Here is a 16,257-nt window from a genome sequence, read left to right as displayed (position 1 = left end):
TACAAACTGAAAACATTGGTACCGATAGTTGGATCTATGACGGTACGGCGAGGTTATGGCTGAAACTGAGAACGTTGGTGTTGATGGGCTGATCTAGTGCAAAAACGCTAGAGATGCCGAGGTACAACGGGTACTTGGTACCTAGTATTGAGGGTATTGACTTGTGCTTGAGAAGTGACCCCTTGTCACAAACTGATGAAGTGGCATGTCTAGGACTTTATAAAGTTGTTCCAACTTATGGCTCTTAGCCGAGGCGGGGCCTAGGGGACATAAAGAAATAAAAACTAGCAAATGGGCTAGCTGTATGGACGTCGCGAATCGCGTTGGCTTCTGACATGGCAGTGCGTACGGATCTCTGCGTTTCATGCTGACTGTACGGATTTTCGGAAATTACGCAAATAGCTTTTGGGGCCTAATTGCTTTTGAGTTTAATGCTTTTGGGGCTCCGCTTTTAGCATCCCTTGTAACCTTTATATTGGACCCAAGGGGGCTCACTCTGCAGTGCATCTGGACATAGAGTCTGAGAGCGAGCACCCGCGGACGGTTGTACTTTGCTCAAAGATTAATATAAAAGAAATACCGAAAGGGGTGCCAGTCTTTGGGGCCTATCTCTCTTGGCACGGAACTACGCCGGGCCGTGTCGACTCTTTATTTTGTGAAGTGTTTTGAAGTGAATCTCTGCTATGTCGCGATAGATCTTGACTTGGGGTGTCCAAGTTTGTTACAATGGTATCAAAGCACGATTGATTTCTCTTCAATCTGGAAATTGGATCCCTTTTCTCGTGACACTTATGGATTCCGAAAAGAATCAATCGACCTCTTGTGCAACCGTTGAGGTGGGAGGAGGCAATGCAGAAGATTCAAACGACTTAACAGAAGACGAGTACGGGCCACCTCGGCCTACACAGTATGAACTTTTGCAGACTCCAAGATCAGGAGGGTTCCATCTTTTCTAAAAGGAAATGCTCGAACATGGTGGTCCACTTTTCTTTAGAGGAAAGAAGCCACAGTTGACTGGTTGAAATTCAAACGGCTCTTTATTTCTTCTTGGTTGACCCTTGAATACGAACGAGATGTAAGAACCGCTTGGAACCATCTTCGGATGACGAAGGGAGATTCTTTGGATGCATATTGCGAGAGGTTTTGGGACTCTTTTCTATCGACCTCTTCGTTTAAGAAGGTCACCTCTAAGGAACAGATTGAGCGGTTTTACTGCGGACTCCTTACAGAGATCCAAGATTACTGCCTTGAACAAAAGTTGGACTTTATTCAAGAATTAATGGGTCATGTGAAACGAGGGTTCTAGATACATTCGGGAAAGTTGACTTACCCACTGATGAAATCTTAAAGGTGATGTGCCAGTTGATGGGGAGCGTGATGAGCAACCTGAAGTGGAAGAAAGCGAGGAGGTACTCGTTCTTGAACAGAGTTTGGCACACAAGGAAAGAAAGATGAAAGGTAAAGTGATTCGGCGATTCTTGGTTAAATTCAAGAACTATCCGGCATTGGATGCAAAGTGGATGGAGGAGGACCTAGCAGATACTCCTCAAATTTTGGAACTTTACCTTACAACATTCGGTTTAGCATAGTCTACTCCGATAGAACCCCGAACTCAACAAGGGTGAATCTGGTGCAGCGGGTTTGCACAAGAGGGGAGTCACTCCGCTCCTTTGTCAACAGATTACCTTGATTTTGAACAAGGTCATTGACGTCCCCTTTGGGTTTCAGGGATACTAATGGGCTGACCAATATTCTACTGTATGACTTTATGAAACGGAATTCCCGAAATTGAAGATGATTGATTTGTACTCTCTCACTTGACTTGTTTGAGTACTAAAAGACGAAATGAATGTAGCCTTAGAATCCACAATTGCATTTACAAAATTCTTCCCACACTTGTCATACAAAGTCAGCTTATACACTCCACGACATAAAAGATTGAGCAATCTCATCACCAAAATTGAGATCATGAACTGCTGCATTTTGGTCTCATAAATCTCTATGGACATGATCGCAATAAATATTAGTTAATCGGGCATCAGTTTAGTCCGGAATGGATCTAGATGCGATTACTAAATACGTTGCTTGCAGTCATGGTCTGAGATTTGGAATGATTTTTTTTGGATTTGTCTTGTGATGTCGAGTGATGTCCTGTGATGTGACTGTTGTTTTTGTACAAGTGCTAGATGTGTCGTGTCTAGTGCGTCGGTACTAACATTCAGTGTCTACTAAGACAATTTATGGCCTCTGTCTGTTTTGCAGGCGTAATTGAGGGCGATTACAATTCTTTCAAGAGGGGGGTGTGTCACAAACTGATGACGTGGCATGTTCAGGACTTTATAAGGTTGTTCCAACTTATGGCTCTTAGCCGAGGTGGGGCCTAGGGGACATAAAGAAATAAAAACTAGCGAATGGGCCGGCTGTATGGACGTCGCGAATCGCGCTGGTTGTTGATGTGGCAGTGCGTACGGATCTCCGCGTTTCATGCTGACTGTACAGATTTCCAGAAATTGCGCATGCAGCTTTTGGGGCCTAATTGCTTTTGCGTTTAATGCTTTTGGGGCTTTGTTTTTAGCATCCCTTGTAACCTTTATATTGGACCCAAGGGGGCTCACTCTACAGAGCATCTGGACGCAGAGTCTGAGAGCGAGCACCCGCAGGCGGTTGTACTTTGCTCAAAGATTAATATAAAAGAAATACTGAAAGGGGTGCCAATCTTTGGGGCCTATATCTCTTGGCACGGAACTACGCCGGGCCGTGTCGACTCTTTATTTTGTGAAGTGTTTTGTAGTGAATCTCTGTTGTATCGCGACAGAATCTTGACTTGGGGTGTCCAAGTTTGTTACGCCCCTAGGGTCACTTTTATATGGGATTAAAGCTGGGTTGGGCAATGCCAATAAAATTCCTATGATTTTTGAAAATGTCACTTATTAGTGAGTTAATAAACTCACTTATAAGAGGTGCTTCACATGCATATAAATACCTAGGTTGGGTACTAATGCGATTGTATGGGAACACTTCCAAGTGTCTACACCTAGCAGACTCTGGCTATGTTCATGTGCAATCAGAGGGTATGCAACTTATCTATAATTGCCTAGATATGCAAGTCCTCTGTACATGCTCACAAGGGTGTCAGAACACTTCTTAGGCTGTCCTAAATCCTAGAGATAGGAGTTAGCTTGTCCACATACACATAGGGTTAGATGTGCACGTGACACATAGGGTTAGATGTGCATGTGACACTGTGCAAAGGTAAGGTCATCTCCTAAGAAGACACCTATCTTCTTTAACGTTGGCCTCCTTTTCAAGAACTCCTCCTTTTCTTCCATCGAGGGGAAGCGCAAAACTAGTGCCCTTTCTTTGAATGAGGATGTGCCTATATTTGCCTTCTTTTTCCCCACCCTCCATGCTTTGGTATGTGTGGATGTTGTCACCCCATCATTGTCATTAGCTCCTTAACTTCCTCATCCACATTATCATGGTCTTTAATACCAGATACACGTACATGCATGTATCATGTCCTTCGTTCTTCTTCCAACGTCATGTTAATGATAGTTTGGGTGGATGTAGGCTCCTTGGTCTTCTCTTTCTTGGCAACCTCAATCCACTTCTCGGCATCCTCTCTTGCCTCTTGCTAAAGGTTCTTCTTGATAGCTTCGACCCATGCGTTCTTCGCATCGAGCTTCTTCTCAATGCTCCCTGCGATCTTTTTGGTAATCTCTTCTTTGATGGCTTCCTTGTCGGTGAGTATCTCCCTCTCTTCTTTTGTCATAAGGTAAGCAACAATGCCTTTAGAAGAGAGTCTCTCTTGGAGACTTTCTTTCTCCTCTTTCCATCTTCTCTCCCTCTCCTCTTGCTCGCGGGAAAAAGCTTTTTTTTCTTGTCTCCTTTCTTCTTTCATCTCCTTCCTCCAAGTTTTCAATTCTATCTCCAATGTCAAAATGCGCTTCTTTGTGAGCGCGAATTTTGCCTTGTTAGCCATACCATTCTCCTTTCTCGGTCTGAGAGAGAGAGAAATGAAATGTTATATTAACGCCTTCAAAAGGCAAAAATGACTTGTGAGACCAAAGGTTACAACCATGTGTGACTCTAGTACAATGTCAAGGGAACATAAAGATAAAAAATAATTGAGGGTACCTAGAGTGGGTAGGTATGTAAGCCTAACCTACCCACTCTAGGTACAACTCAGCTCGTTGGTTTTGTAGAGTATGTTCAAAGCATGAATGACCTCTATACAAACCTGCACCTACTCTTGGGCACCGACGACGTGGGTAAGGGATGTCATAGCTATTGTCCAAGCTATGCATGATAAAGGTGATAATCTTATTCTTCCTATTTCGACAAGCAGCAAAGTTGAGGTCATATATTGCAAGTTTGGACCTTTGTACTTCTTTGGTTATTTTTAGCCTCTTCTTCGTAGGTTTGTAGTAGTATTCATTTTTCGATTTTGTATTTAGCTTAAATTAGGACTTCAGAATTTGTTCCTTCAAAAGTTGTTGTGTGAAGTTTGATTTCTAGGATTAAGTTTTTAACATGTCTTATCCTTTTTTGTTTAAAGTTGAGGACTTGTTTTAAGTTTTAGCCAAGTAAGCTGCGTCAACTTATTTTACGCATGTCTTTTCTAAAAACATTTTTAAGTTAATAATGTTTTGTTTATCTAGTTTTGTTTCGTAGCAAATAAAGTGATTTACTTTTTTTTTTCTTTTCTCGTGTTCCTTGCTCTTTTAGTTTTATGAGTGCTTTATTCCCTCTTATAATTCGTGAGTTGAGACTATTTTGAACTTATGAAGGTATATGTAAGCCTGACCTATATCCTCCTCATCATCAATGTCCTCATCACATAATACATCAGCTCAAAACATATGCAGAGTGGATACATTCACATGAGAGCTAATGAGGTGCACAGTGGGGGAAGTAGACAATGGTGATCATCCCATGAGCTCTCTCATGGGTCTCTACAATATGGCCGCAATGTCCTCCATGGTCAGCTCTCGGGTGGGGGTGGGGGGCTTGCTTGATGTCGCCCAATGATGCTCTGTAGCCTCCGATGTAGACCTTGTCTACGGTGTGAAGATCCTTGCATCCTCGGGCATCGTGAGCGGCCAAGCTGGATGGCTCGATCAAGAACGCCCCGATGAGGGTGTGACTGGGTAACTTGCGGTGGGCCATCCGGAGTAGTCCCTCTGTAAAAAGTAGTGATCTGGCTCTGTATGGATCCTCTATGTGTAGGCCTTTTTCTCATAAGGGTATTCTCTCTGAGTCTATGGATCTCCATCAAGAATAGACCTAGGCACCTCTGATCATAGTAGAGAGAGCCAGAGACAGAGGAGAATTATATTTGCCAATGCACAGCATACTACGAGATCCGCGGGCATTTTCATTGCTTATTCAGAGAGAGCGTTGGCCCCTTATCCCACATCATGGATTAGTCTCTATCTCCAACTGGTGAGATGAGGTGCGTAGTTGACCGATAACACATCTAATGCCATGAGGATAGGTGGGTGTCCATATACTTGGGGTGTGAGATGAACCCATCATCCGTCATCCGGAGAAGGTGGTCTCGATAAAAAGCCATCTTCGTCCCCAACTTATGTGACAGAGACAGCCAAGTCCTTCTATTATCCAGCTGAATGAGATCATGTCTGATAATCTTGCTAATCTCTAAATGTGTGAGGGTGCATCCACGGAATATTGAAAAGGGGGCAGCCTGTCCATACTAAATCCATGTAGCTCAAACCAAGATGATACTTGTGAAAACCAACAGAAAGTATCACCATCACTGGCCAGTTGTCGCGATGACTCAAGCACTAGTCGTGCATATCTGTTGCGTGGTAGCTCCCATGTGCTATGAATAAAAGACACTGATCTAGCAAGAGCCTCCACTACAATGGGTGGTGCGCTCATCTCAGTTCTGATAATTTCATGTGGCACTGAGGCTTTCCCATGGATCAGCCTGGAGATCATGGATATAAGTGGTCTCTCCATGGATCTCCATCCATCATATGTGTACCCTGATCTACTATGATGATCTAGGCTAGGCCCCCATATATACACTCCATAAAGCACGGTGGAAGTGACCAATGTGTCAAATAGCCACAACTTAATGCGTGGCTCATGAAACTGCACCTGTGAACATATCCTCTCTAGTCCTCCTAATGCTGCATCAAGCACGGTGGAAGTGACCAATGTGTCAAATAGCCACAGCTTAGTGCGTGGCTCCTGAAACTGCACCTATGAACAAATCCTCTCTAGTCCTCCTAATGCTGCATATCCCCTTGTCAATTTCGCCTATGCAGCACCTCTCATAGTGAAAGTAGGTCCACTTAAATACAACACCAAGATTTGTATAAGAGTTTACATACTCTACTATCTCCTGGCCATATGTAAAAATAGGTGCTGATCTCCTGACCCAGTGCGTTGTAGTATTGAATACCATCACCTTGGTTTTGCCTAGGTTGATGGAGAGCCCACTGTCATGTGCATAAGCATATAACGCATCTAGATGTCTTTGCATACCCTGTGGAGAGTCTGAAATAAGCACAATATCATTGGCATAAAGCAATAGAGGTATCCATGTACCTGACAACTGTGCTCCTCTATCCCTTGCAGTCTCAATATAGTCAGCAATCTTATCAATATACAAATCCAAACAAAGTCGAAGAAAGTGGGCATCCTTGCTTCACCCCAATAGTAGAGTGAATAGGGTTTGAAAGACCCTCTGCTGTCCGTACTCTCCCTATAACAGTCTCATATAGTGCCATGATACCTCATACAAGCTCTTGTGGGACTCCCAAGTCATGTAGTCGCTATATCAACTTGGCTCTCGGGACTGTGTCAATGGTTTTCCGGAAATCCACAAAGCTACAATAAATCCTCCTCCCATGTGCTCTGCCCTCCTCAATGATCGCCCTAAGCGTGAAGATATGATCAAGTGTAGAGAATCCCCTCCTGAATCCAGCCTGCTTTGAAGCTCGTACACCCTCTCTCTTTGCCCATCCGCTCAACTCATGCTCAAGCATAGATGCATATAGCTTGGCCAATGAGTGGCCAATCATGATAGTGCGATAGTTAGTTGGCAGGGTTGGGTCTCTAGACTTGAGGAGTGGTACAATTGTAGATGTACAACAAGTCTTAGGAAACCCCTCGCACATGGCCCTGCTGAACATGAAGGCCAACAAACCATCATATGATCCCTAGCATGTATGAAATGCTTTGCCACTATACCATCATGATCGTGTGCCCTCCTTGTGTGCAATCTGTCAATGGCTCGCCTCACCATCTCTACCGTGAATGAAGTAGAACATGAAGGCCAACAAACCATCAATGTATGTTAGATTTACTCCACTCTGCTGCTTCACATAGGTCTACGGCATACTTGTAGGCTAGTATGTCTGCGGGCCACCCATGTATAGGTTGCACTTTTGTCCGGCCGCCCAGGTTTGGGGCGGCTGCCCCCTTTGGGCACTCCTATATATGGGGCCAGGGGGGTATCCATTTCACATAGATATCATCTGATATCTCGTTGTATAGGTCTCTTGCTTTGGTAGTCAGTGGGGGGCTGATCGCCCTCTACCGTTTTGTGTTTCTGTCTCTCTCTGTTTCTCCTCTCTCACGCTTTTGCACACGCGCACTCTCACAATCTTCTTCTTGGGAGGAGTACCTGATGCGGAAGGTGCACCCGGACGGTGGAGAGCCCGAGCTCTGATACCATGTGAGAGTGTGCGTGTGCGGAAGAAAGAGAGAGAGAGAGAGAGAGAGAGAGAGAGAGAGAGAGAGAGAGAGAGAGAGAGAGAGAGAGAGAGAGAGAGAGAGAGAGAGAGAGAGAGAGAGAGAGAAAATGAAATGAAATGAAATATTAACGTCTTCAAAAGGCCAAAATGACCTATGAGACCATCAGATACAAAGTGGTGAATCTAATACAATGTCTGAAGTACAAGTACAAAAAGTACTGAAAGTAAAAATGAAAACTGAAATGAAGTGTGAAATGTGAAATGTGAAAATGTAGAATAGGCCCTCAATGACAATCTGGGTGTCGTGCTAGAATGCCTTTGATCCTCTGTTGGAGTCTCCGTCGATGTAGTGTGCTCCTGTGTCTCGGTCGTGGTCGTCTCGATCTCCCGAGCTCAATCGCCCTGTCAATGAGGGTGCCTCTGGTATGAATGCGGGTACGACCTTGTGCTGGTGGTTGGTGTCTTGGCTCCCTCGATCCAAAGAAATCTGTGATCTGTCTCTGCAACTGTCGTACTCCATGTCTCCCCAACAGACTGTCTCTATGTCGGTGTAGCTCAAGTAGATATAAGCCAAGGCATCTCTGGTCTTGATACCTCATGACTCTATCTAGGGGTCCAAAACCCTCCCTGAATAAGCAATGGAAGCGCCCTCGTATCTCATAATACACAGTGCAGTGGCATATGTAGTGTAGCTCTGTCTCTGGCTCTCTGCCGCATAGTTGACATATCCTAGACTCTGGTGGTATCCCTCTGAATCTACCCGTCTCAATCTCCAGTTGGTGTGAGGATGTGCGAATCTGACCAATAGCACATCGCAGACCATGAGATAAATGAGTGTCCATGTAGTTCGGACGAGTCACAAACCCATCCCTTGAAAGTTGGAGAAGGTGCTCTTTGTAGAAAGCCATCTTCGTGCCCAACTCCTGTATCGGCTCTACCCATGTCCTTCTGGTGTCCAACTGTATAAGATCCTGACGAATGAGTCTAGTGATCTCCGTCCGTGTGACTGACAGGGAGGGTGCATCCAGGGAATACTGAAAGGGAGGCAATCTATCCATGTTGAGACCATGCCTCTAAAACCATGAGGTCATCTGTGCATACCAACATGATGCATCTCCCTGCATCGCTAACTGTGTAGAGGACTCAAGAGCCAGTCTAGTATATCTACCTCTATGTGTATCCCATAGACTGTGCATAAAGGACACTGATCTGGTAAGAGCCTCAATCTCTATAGGAGGGGCGGCTACCTCCGCTCGAATAATCGCATGTTGTACAGAGGCCTTGGCTCTAATCATCCGGGATATCATAAATACCAAGGGTCTCTCCATGTTCCTCCAACTGTCATGATTCACAGATGGTCCCCAAACTTGGACCCCATAAAGCATAGCTGAAGCAACCAAAGTATCAAAGAGCCATAGTTTTGTTCGTGGTTCTTGAAACTGAACCTGCGAACACATCCTCTCTAGCCCTCCTAATGCCGCATAGGCTCTGGATAGTCTAGTCTCTGCTGCTCTCCTCAGAGTAAACCTCGGTCCCGTGAGTACCACCCCCAGATATGTATATTCATCTGTGTACTCCACAGTGTCCTGGTCATATACGAGTGTAGGTGCCTATCTCTTGACCCACTGTGGTGTGGTGTTAAACACCATAACCTCGGTTTTACCAAGGTTCACAGACAGTCCACTATCCTTTGCAAAGTTGTGCAATGCATCCAAATGTCTTTGCATGCCCTCTAGCGACTCTGACATTAACACAATATCATCAGCATATAATAATAAAGGGATCCATGTCCCTGCCAGCTGAGTGCCTCTGTCACCCTCTCTATCAATGTAGTCAGAGACCTCATCTACATACATACCAAAAAGTGTAGGGGACAAAGGACACCCCTGTTTCACTCCAATAGTGGAATGAACAGTGTCAGAAATCCCCTTAGGAGTGCGTACCTGGCCAGTCACTGAGCCGTATAAAGCCATGATCCCCCATATGATCTCTGTGGGTACTCCCAACTTCAGTAGCCTGTGCATCAATTTGACCCTCGGCACTGTGTCAAATGCCTTGCGGAAGTCCACAAAGCAACAATACATCCATCTCCCATGTGCCCGACCCTCCTCAATAATGGCTCTGAGTGTAAGAATATGGTCCAAAGTGGAGAAACCCCTCTTGAATCCAGCCTGCCCTGCTGCTCGTATGCTCTCATTTTTTGCCCATTTACTCAGTTGCTGTTCAAGAATGGATGCATACAACCGTGCCAATGTGTGCCCTATCATAATAGTACGGTAGTTCCCTGGTACCGTGGGGTCCCCTGCCTTGAAAAGAGGTACAATAGTAGATAATCTCCAGGACTCGGGTAGTCCCTCACACATGACACGGTTAAACAACCGCGCAAGAACAACCGCGCAAGAACCTCTGACAGTAAATCTCTAGTATGTATCAAGTGCTCTGCCACCAAACCATCATGATCATATGCTCTCCTAGTCCTCATCTTGTCAATGGCGTTCTTCACCATCTCAGTGGTAAAGAAGGTACTAGTGGCTGGACATGGCTCTAGAGGGTCTGGTAATGGTGGTTGCCCAGGTACTGTATATAATGATGCTGCATGTTGACCCCAAATCTCGGGAGAGGTAATCATTGGAGGAGGTGAGTGCTCATGGAAGAGACGTCAGGCCTCACCTGAATCTCGGCTCAAAAAGAGCTGATACAAATCACGTTCCATCTGGGCTAAAAAGGCCCGCTTCTTCCGTCGCACTAAACGCCGAAGGGCAATCCGAGACTGTCTATATGTAATGACTCCAAGTATAAGCTCGCTCTGAATCTGAACTCTCATCTCTCTGCACTCCTCATCATACCAATTCTCTGATCTGGTTGAGTGTGTGGGTATGCCTCTGTTGCTGCCCCATGCAAGATCTCCGTCAATAAAGTGGTGATCTCCTCCACTGTATATACAGGCTCGGCTGCCCCCATCCGTCTGTAAATCTCTTCCACATAAACTGAATCCGTCTCTGGTGTAAAAGTATACTGTGTGTGTAATCCTCCGTGGTGTCTGAGAGACTATACTGAAAAGAGACTGAAAAAGTCAGGAGAACATGGTCCACTGCTACTCCAATAGGCCTAGGGCCCACATTGAGATCTTGAATATGAGAGATGAAGCTCGGTGAAGTCATGACATAGTCCACTGTACTGGCCCCATGTCTGTGTGGAAAGCATGTGAATCCCCCAGACGAAGAAAAAATCTCTAGACCATTAAGTATGGCCAGACCATGCGTAGTTGTCATCTCCATGAGATACCTCCCATACTCTGTGTGCTCTTTATATTGTGAGTGTCTGTCAAGTCCCATCTCCGATATATCCATCTCTCTAAGCATCTCCTCCGAGGTATCATAAAATACCGTTTGGGAGTTGGCCGTCCTGGCATTAAAGTCTCCCAAGAGAATGATATCTCCATCTCTAGAGAACTCCCATATGTCATCATCAAGTATAGAGAAAGGGGATTGCCCACTAGGTGAGGTATAGACTGATGTGCTAGGGGGAAAGTAACATATAGCAATGTAAGAGAGAGAGAGAGAGAGAGAGAGAGAGAGAGAGAGAGAGAAAACAAACGTTAGGTGCTGGGAGGGGGTGACTTACACCACTTTGCTGCTTCACATAGGTCTACGGCATACTTGTACGGGCTAGTATGGGCTGGCCACCCATGTATAGGTTGCACTTTTGTCCGGCCGCCCAAGTTTGGGGCGGCCGTCCCCTTTGGGCACTCCTATATATGGGGCCAGGGGGGTACCCATTTCACATAGATATCATCTGATATCTCAGTTGTATAGGTCTCTTGCTCTGGTAGTCAGTGGGGGGCTGATCGCCCACTTTCCCCATTCCTGGCGTTTTGTGTTTTCGTCTCTCTCTGTCTCTCTTCTCTCACGCTTCTGCACACGTGCACTCTCTCAATATGATCCCTAGCATTTATGAAATGCTCTGCCACTATACCCCTCGCACATGGCCCTGTTGAACATGAAGGCCAACAAACCATGAATATGATCCCTAGCATGTATGAAATGCTCTCTCTGTCTCTCTCTGTCTCTCCTCTCTCACGCTTCTGCACACGTGCACTCTCTCAATATGATCCCTAGCATTTATGAAATGCTCTGCCACTATACCCCTCGCACATGGCCCTGTTGAACATGAAGGCCAACAAACCATGAATATGATCCCTAGCATGTATGAAATGCTCTGCCACTATACCATCTTGATCCTGTGCCCTCCCTATGTGCAATCTGTCAATGGCTCGCCTCACTATCTCTGCCGGAAGACACGGCTCCGGCGGGTCTGGCAATGGTAACTGCTCCGCTACTGTGTATAGAGAGGATGCATACTGTGTCCATGTCTCTGTAGAAGTCATGACTGGAGAGGGTGAGTGCTCTCTAGTGTCCTGGCTCAAGAGTATTTGATAAATATCTCTCTCAAGCTGAGCTAAGAAAGATCTCTTGAGAGAGAGAGAGAGATAGAGAGGGGGTATTGTTCTATATGCTGACGACATCATACTGGTTTCTGAGTCTCCAGAGCTATAATGGCATCTCTAAGTGCTTGATGGTCTTTTATTTGTATTATAAACAGTACAGGGAAACTGGGTGTATATGAACAGATTTACTCAATATTGGTTTTGATTGTCTGGCATTGTGCAGAGAAGCATACTCCCAATTTCAGCAGCAAACTTCTTGGAGACAATGGTCAGCCTCAAAAATTTGCATCCGACACCTCACACATCGAGCATTATGCTACCATAGCTCAAAAATCTATGGAACGATTTGTTTCCACCATCGCTCCTTTCCGCTGCTTTGCACCAGGTGCGCGTGCTAGTGGCCTCCGACGACCGACTAAACCTGGAGGGAATGGAAACGCTAACAGGTAATGCTTCTTTTCTGCTGTTTCAGAGGTGGATATTCAACTTTCTGCTTTCCTCTCTTTAGTAGCTTTGACTTTGCCAGGTTACCATTCAAGGCTAGCAAAGTAGCTGAGGACTTGAGGCAGTTTGCTTTTACCCCCAGTTGCCGCTCATCGTTGGCTGAGAAGGCCGTGTTGGGTGTCAAGTCTGTTGCAAGACTGAATGAATATCTGCACTCCGAATGCGACTGAGATTTTGTTTGTATGATTCTGTTAAATCAGCAGAAAAATCCGAAGGCTTATTGAAGATTGCCATTCAAAGCCTCATCTGCTGATGTGAGCAAAATGCAAAGGTCTGCAAGTGCATTTCCTTTCTGCATGTTGGCATGAGAAATGAGCTGTGACCAAATTATTGTCAAAGGTCAATGATGAAAGCGTGGTCACTCTCCCATCCCCACCACAACCCTTGTGTCATTGTAATTTTTTTGACCAAACATTCCATTGGGTCTGTCCCCAGGCGACCTGGGTTTGAGTTTTTGCTCCAGCAAACAGCATATTCATGAGGCAATGAATCCGAGTTTTTGGCTACTCAAGGCTTGAACGGGCATCGAGTTTGCCCATTGGATGCAACAACGTGCCCTTTGAGATTAAAGGGTGAGGTTACCCATGAATGGTCCATGCTAGTGTGGGTAGGCAAGCCATAGCTCGACGTTAAGATGTACTCTTATCATTTCCTCTGGTTCGATGGAGAGCTCGAGCTTCATTTCTCTCGTGGTTTCCAGTGTCCGTAGTTGTCAGTCATGCTAAAAGTAAAAGAAAGCCTACAATGAATCTCCACCTATTGAACACGAAACATTTGCCTACCTATATTATATTTATTATATATATATATATATATATATATATATATATATATATATATATATATATATATGTATATATATATATATTTTGGAGAGAGTAGAACTTTGAAATTACAACACACACACCCAACCCCGTAAGTGGAGGCAATCCGACTTTTAAGGTGAGTCATCCCAGCCGGGTTAGGGTGGCCAATCCATCATTTGGACTAGGGGAACAACCCCTAAGGGCTACATGTCATACGAGTTGTCCCTACCTGTATTTATGGCTCCTTTCCATTTTGTCACCATGTTACCATTTTCCTTATGATGGAGATACAAGAGTTTGTTCAGAATTAGAAGCTTAGCTACTAGGGACACACAAGAAGTAGTAAATGAGATTTTTCTATTTAAACTTTTTGAGATTATGGTGTCGTGAGGATGCTATGAGAACATTTAATAGCTAGACAAGTGTGTGCACTCACACATTTGCGCGCGTGTGCACGCAATTATCTTTGACAAAAAAATTGTAACTCCCACTACCATACGTTGATGTTTTTTAGCCAAGGAGGTAAAATAACAAGATTTTTGGAATATCTTTTTTCCAAGGTCTTGTATAATAAAAATTCACTACATTCTCGCCTATCCAAGCTTGGAAATACTAAAATCCACCAGTGAAATCCTCTTTTGGTTTTTTTGCTATCCCTCTCTCTTGGAATGTATCTAGTATTTTAATGAGTGTCTGCCGTGGTAGTCGAACATCCTATACTCCTTTTCTTGCTAAGGTATAAGTGGAATAAAGCCTTTTTCAATGTAGCCTATTTAAGGCTTCCTTGGTTTGCATCTCATACACACATAGCTTGCACACAGCAACTTATGCAATCCTATTCCTTTAGTTTGTTGCGGGTCGTAATCCGAGGAGTTACCTATATTTTTTTTGTCTTCATGGGTTTACATTAGCTTTACTCTACATGTTTTAGTTCATACTATTATTAAGCACCAAATTGCACCCCTTTGGGTGAGTTCACTACTTAGGCACAAGCCTATAAGGTACCATGCAAGTCATCGGAAGAATACACGATCTTGGTTTCGTCTTTCGACAAATTTTTCAATACGATCAATCTCATGGTGGAAAAACTAACGGATATTGGAAATGTGGGCTCGTCCTCATCTCAGGTGGATTGATCCCTCTTTTTTACATAATTGTGAGGTTTCTCCTTCCCAAGGAACTAATGATATCTAACCCAAAGGTATACTTTTAATTGGGGTGCCCGACATTTTGGATAAATTATTTTTCATAAATTATTTTTCAGGACAAGGAAAGTACATGGTTTTCAACCCTTTTTTTTACATCTATAAATGTAGAAGTTTAGAATTTATAAATACATACTATTGTAGGAATAACCATAGAATGATCATCGTGTTCATTGATTGCATTATACTTTGCATTTGGAGTTTTTTTTTCAAAGATAGCATTTAACCTGGGTACATAACTATAAGCATTTAAATTCACCTTTGAAATGTTCGGTGGGCTCTAATTTAATTTCTCTAAAAGTAAGAGAGCTAATGCAAATTTCTATGCTAAAAACCTTGCTTAGATAGTTGTTTATATTGCCTATATGGATGAAGGCTATCGCTCTTCTCCAACTCTGTAATGACCAAAGAAAAGTTATGCATGAGCTTTTCTAGCTCAATACTATGTTTTAAGATCTTGTCAAGACTACTATACTTAATCTTAGTTGCCATAAACATACTTGGCAATAGAAAGACCATTGTGTGTGTGTGTGTGTGTGTGCATGCGTGCACGCGTACACACACACACACACACACACACACACACACACACATGTATACTTATCCAACAGTTAAAATATAAATTTTTTTTCTCCCCCAAAAGTTAGTTTCCCAAAATACTGTGTGGCTATGGAGGTTGTTAAACTACCATCTCAGGTCGGTACTCTCCTTGATGATAGTACCTTGATGACCTACAATAAGGTTTTTTTACCTTCTTGTTACTACGATGAGTTTGGGTTATTTTTTGATATGCATGCAGTTACCGACTGGCTTTAGCTGGTTTTTTTGGGATATTATGCTACGACTGCAAGCTGTGCATGAACTGATTGTTTGTAGGAGGGTTTTTTTGGATATTATGCCGTGACCGCATATTGTGCATGAACTGGTTGTTTGTAAGATGGTTAGTGAAAAACTATGGCTTGCAGTATCCGTTTTTTTAAATAAAACTTGTCATTCTTTGAGGGGATCAATGGTCTTTTAATCCATAAACCGATCACGCTAATTACTTATGTTCTCGCTTTTTTATGGTAAGAAGTTGGTTGTTTCATAACTGTGGGTTATGACCAAAAAGCAATTGGTAAAATTGTGTATTGCCTTATGGTTGAGGCTTCTAGATACCCTTGCATAATCATAGTCTTGGTGCTAGATAATGCCATGGTCAAACGATAAAATAAAGGAGATCTTTTGGTACTGGATATTGTCGTAAGATTGGTCTGTCTTGATACTACGCTGCTTAAAATTTCCTTTGACACTAATAATGATAAAGTTGGCCCCAAAGGATGAATATTATGTGAAACAAGTTGTGGGGAATACGGTTTGCATAATTTGAGATAAAACGTTATTACCAGGGTCATATCTGGCTATTCTAATGTGAAATTAGTTTAAGTTAGGATAGATTTAACATATTTCTCTCTATATCACAATACATATAGATTGAGGTAAGTCGGATTCGATATGCTCATGTGGGCTTGCGAGTTTTGGTTTTTACTTAGCCAAAATTGAAGCTTTAAAAAGGGATTTTTTGG

The 16,257-nt window shown here is 43.6% G+C and overlaps 1 protein-coding gene across 2 annotated transcripts in view; it reads left to right on the top strand.

Moving 5' to 3' along the window:
* LOC147458460 (5'-3' exonuclease family protein) overlaps positions 1-13,187 on the top strand; it is a 55,061-nt gene extending 41,874 nt beyond the window's left edge. For both annotated transcript variants that reach the window (XM_086513080.1, XM_086513081.1), the window contains exons 13-14: positions 12,401-12,623; positions 12,704-13,187. In XM_086513080.1, coding sequence (XP_086369206.1) covers positions 12,401-12,623; positions 12,704-12,851 — 371 coding nt within the window. In that variant the 3' untranslated portion in view covers positions 12,852-13,187. The remainder of the gene's footprint in view (positions 1-12,400; positions 12,624-12,703) is intronic.
* Positions 13,188-16,257: the final 3,070 nt, after the last annotated feature.

This window comes from Adiantum capillus-veneris, chromosome 5, assembly GCF_014529385.1.
Source record: "Adiantum capillus-veneris isolate H3 chromosome 5, ASM1452938v2, whole genome shotgun sequence".
NCBI lineage: Eukaryota > Viridiplantae > Streptophyta > Polypodiopsida > Polypodiales > Pteridaceae > Adiantum > Adiantum capillus-veneris.
This window is presented reverse-complemented; position numbering and strand designations above follow the sequence as displayed.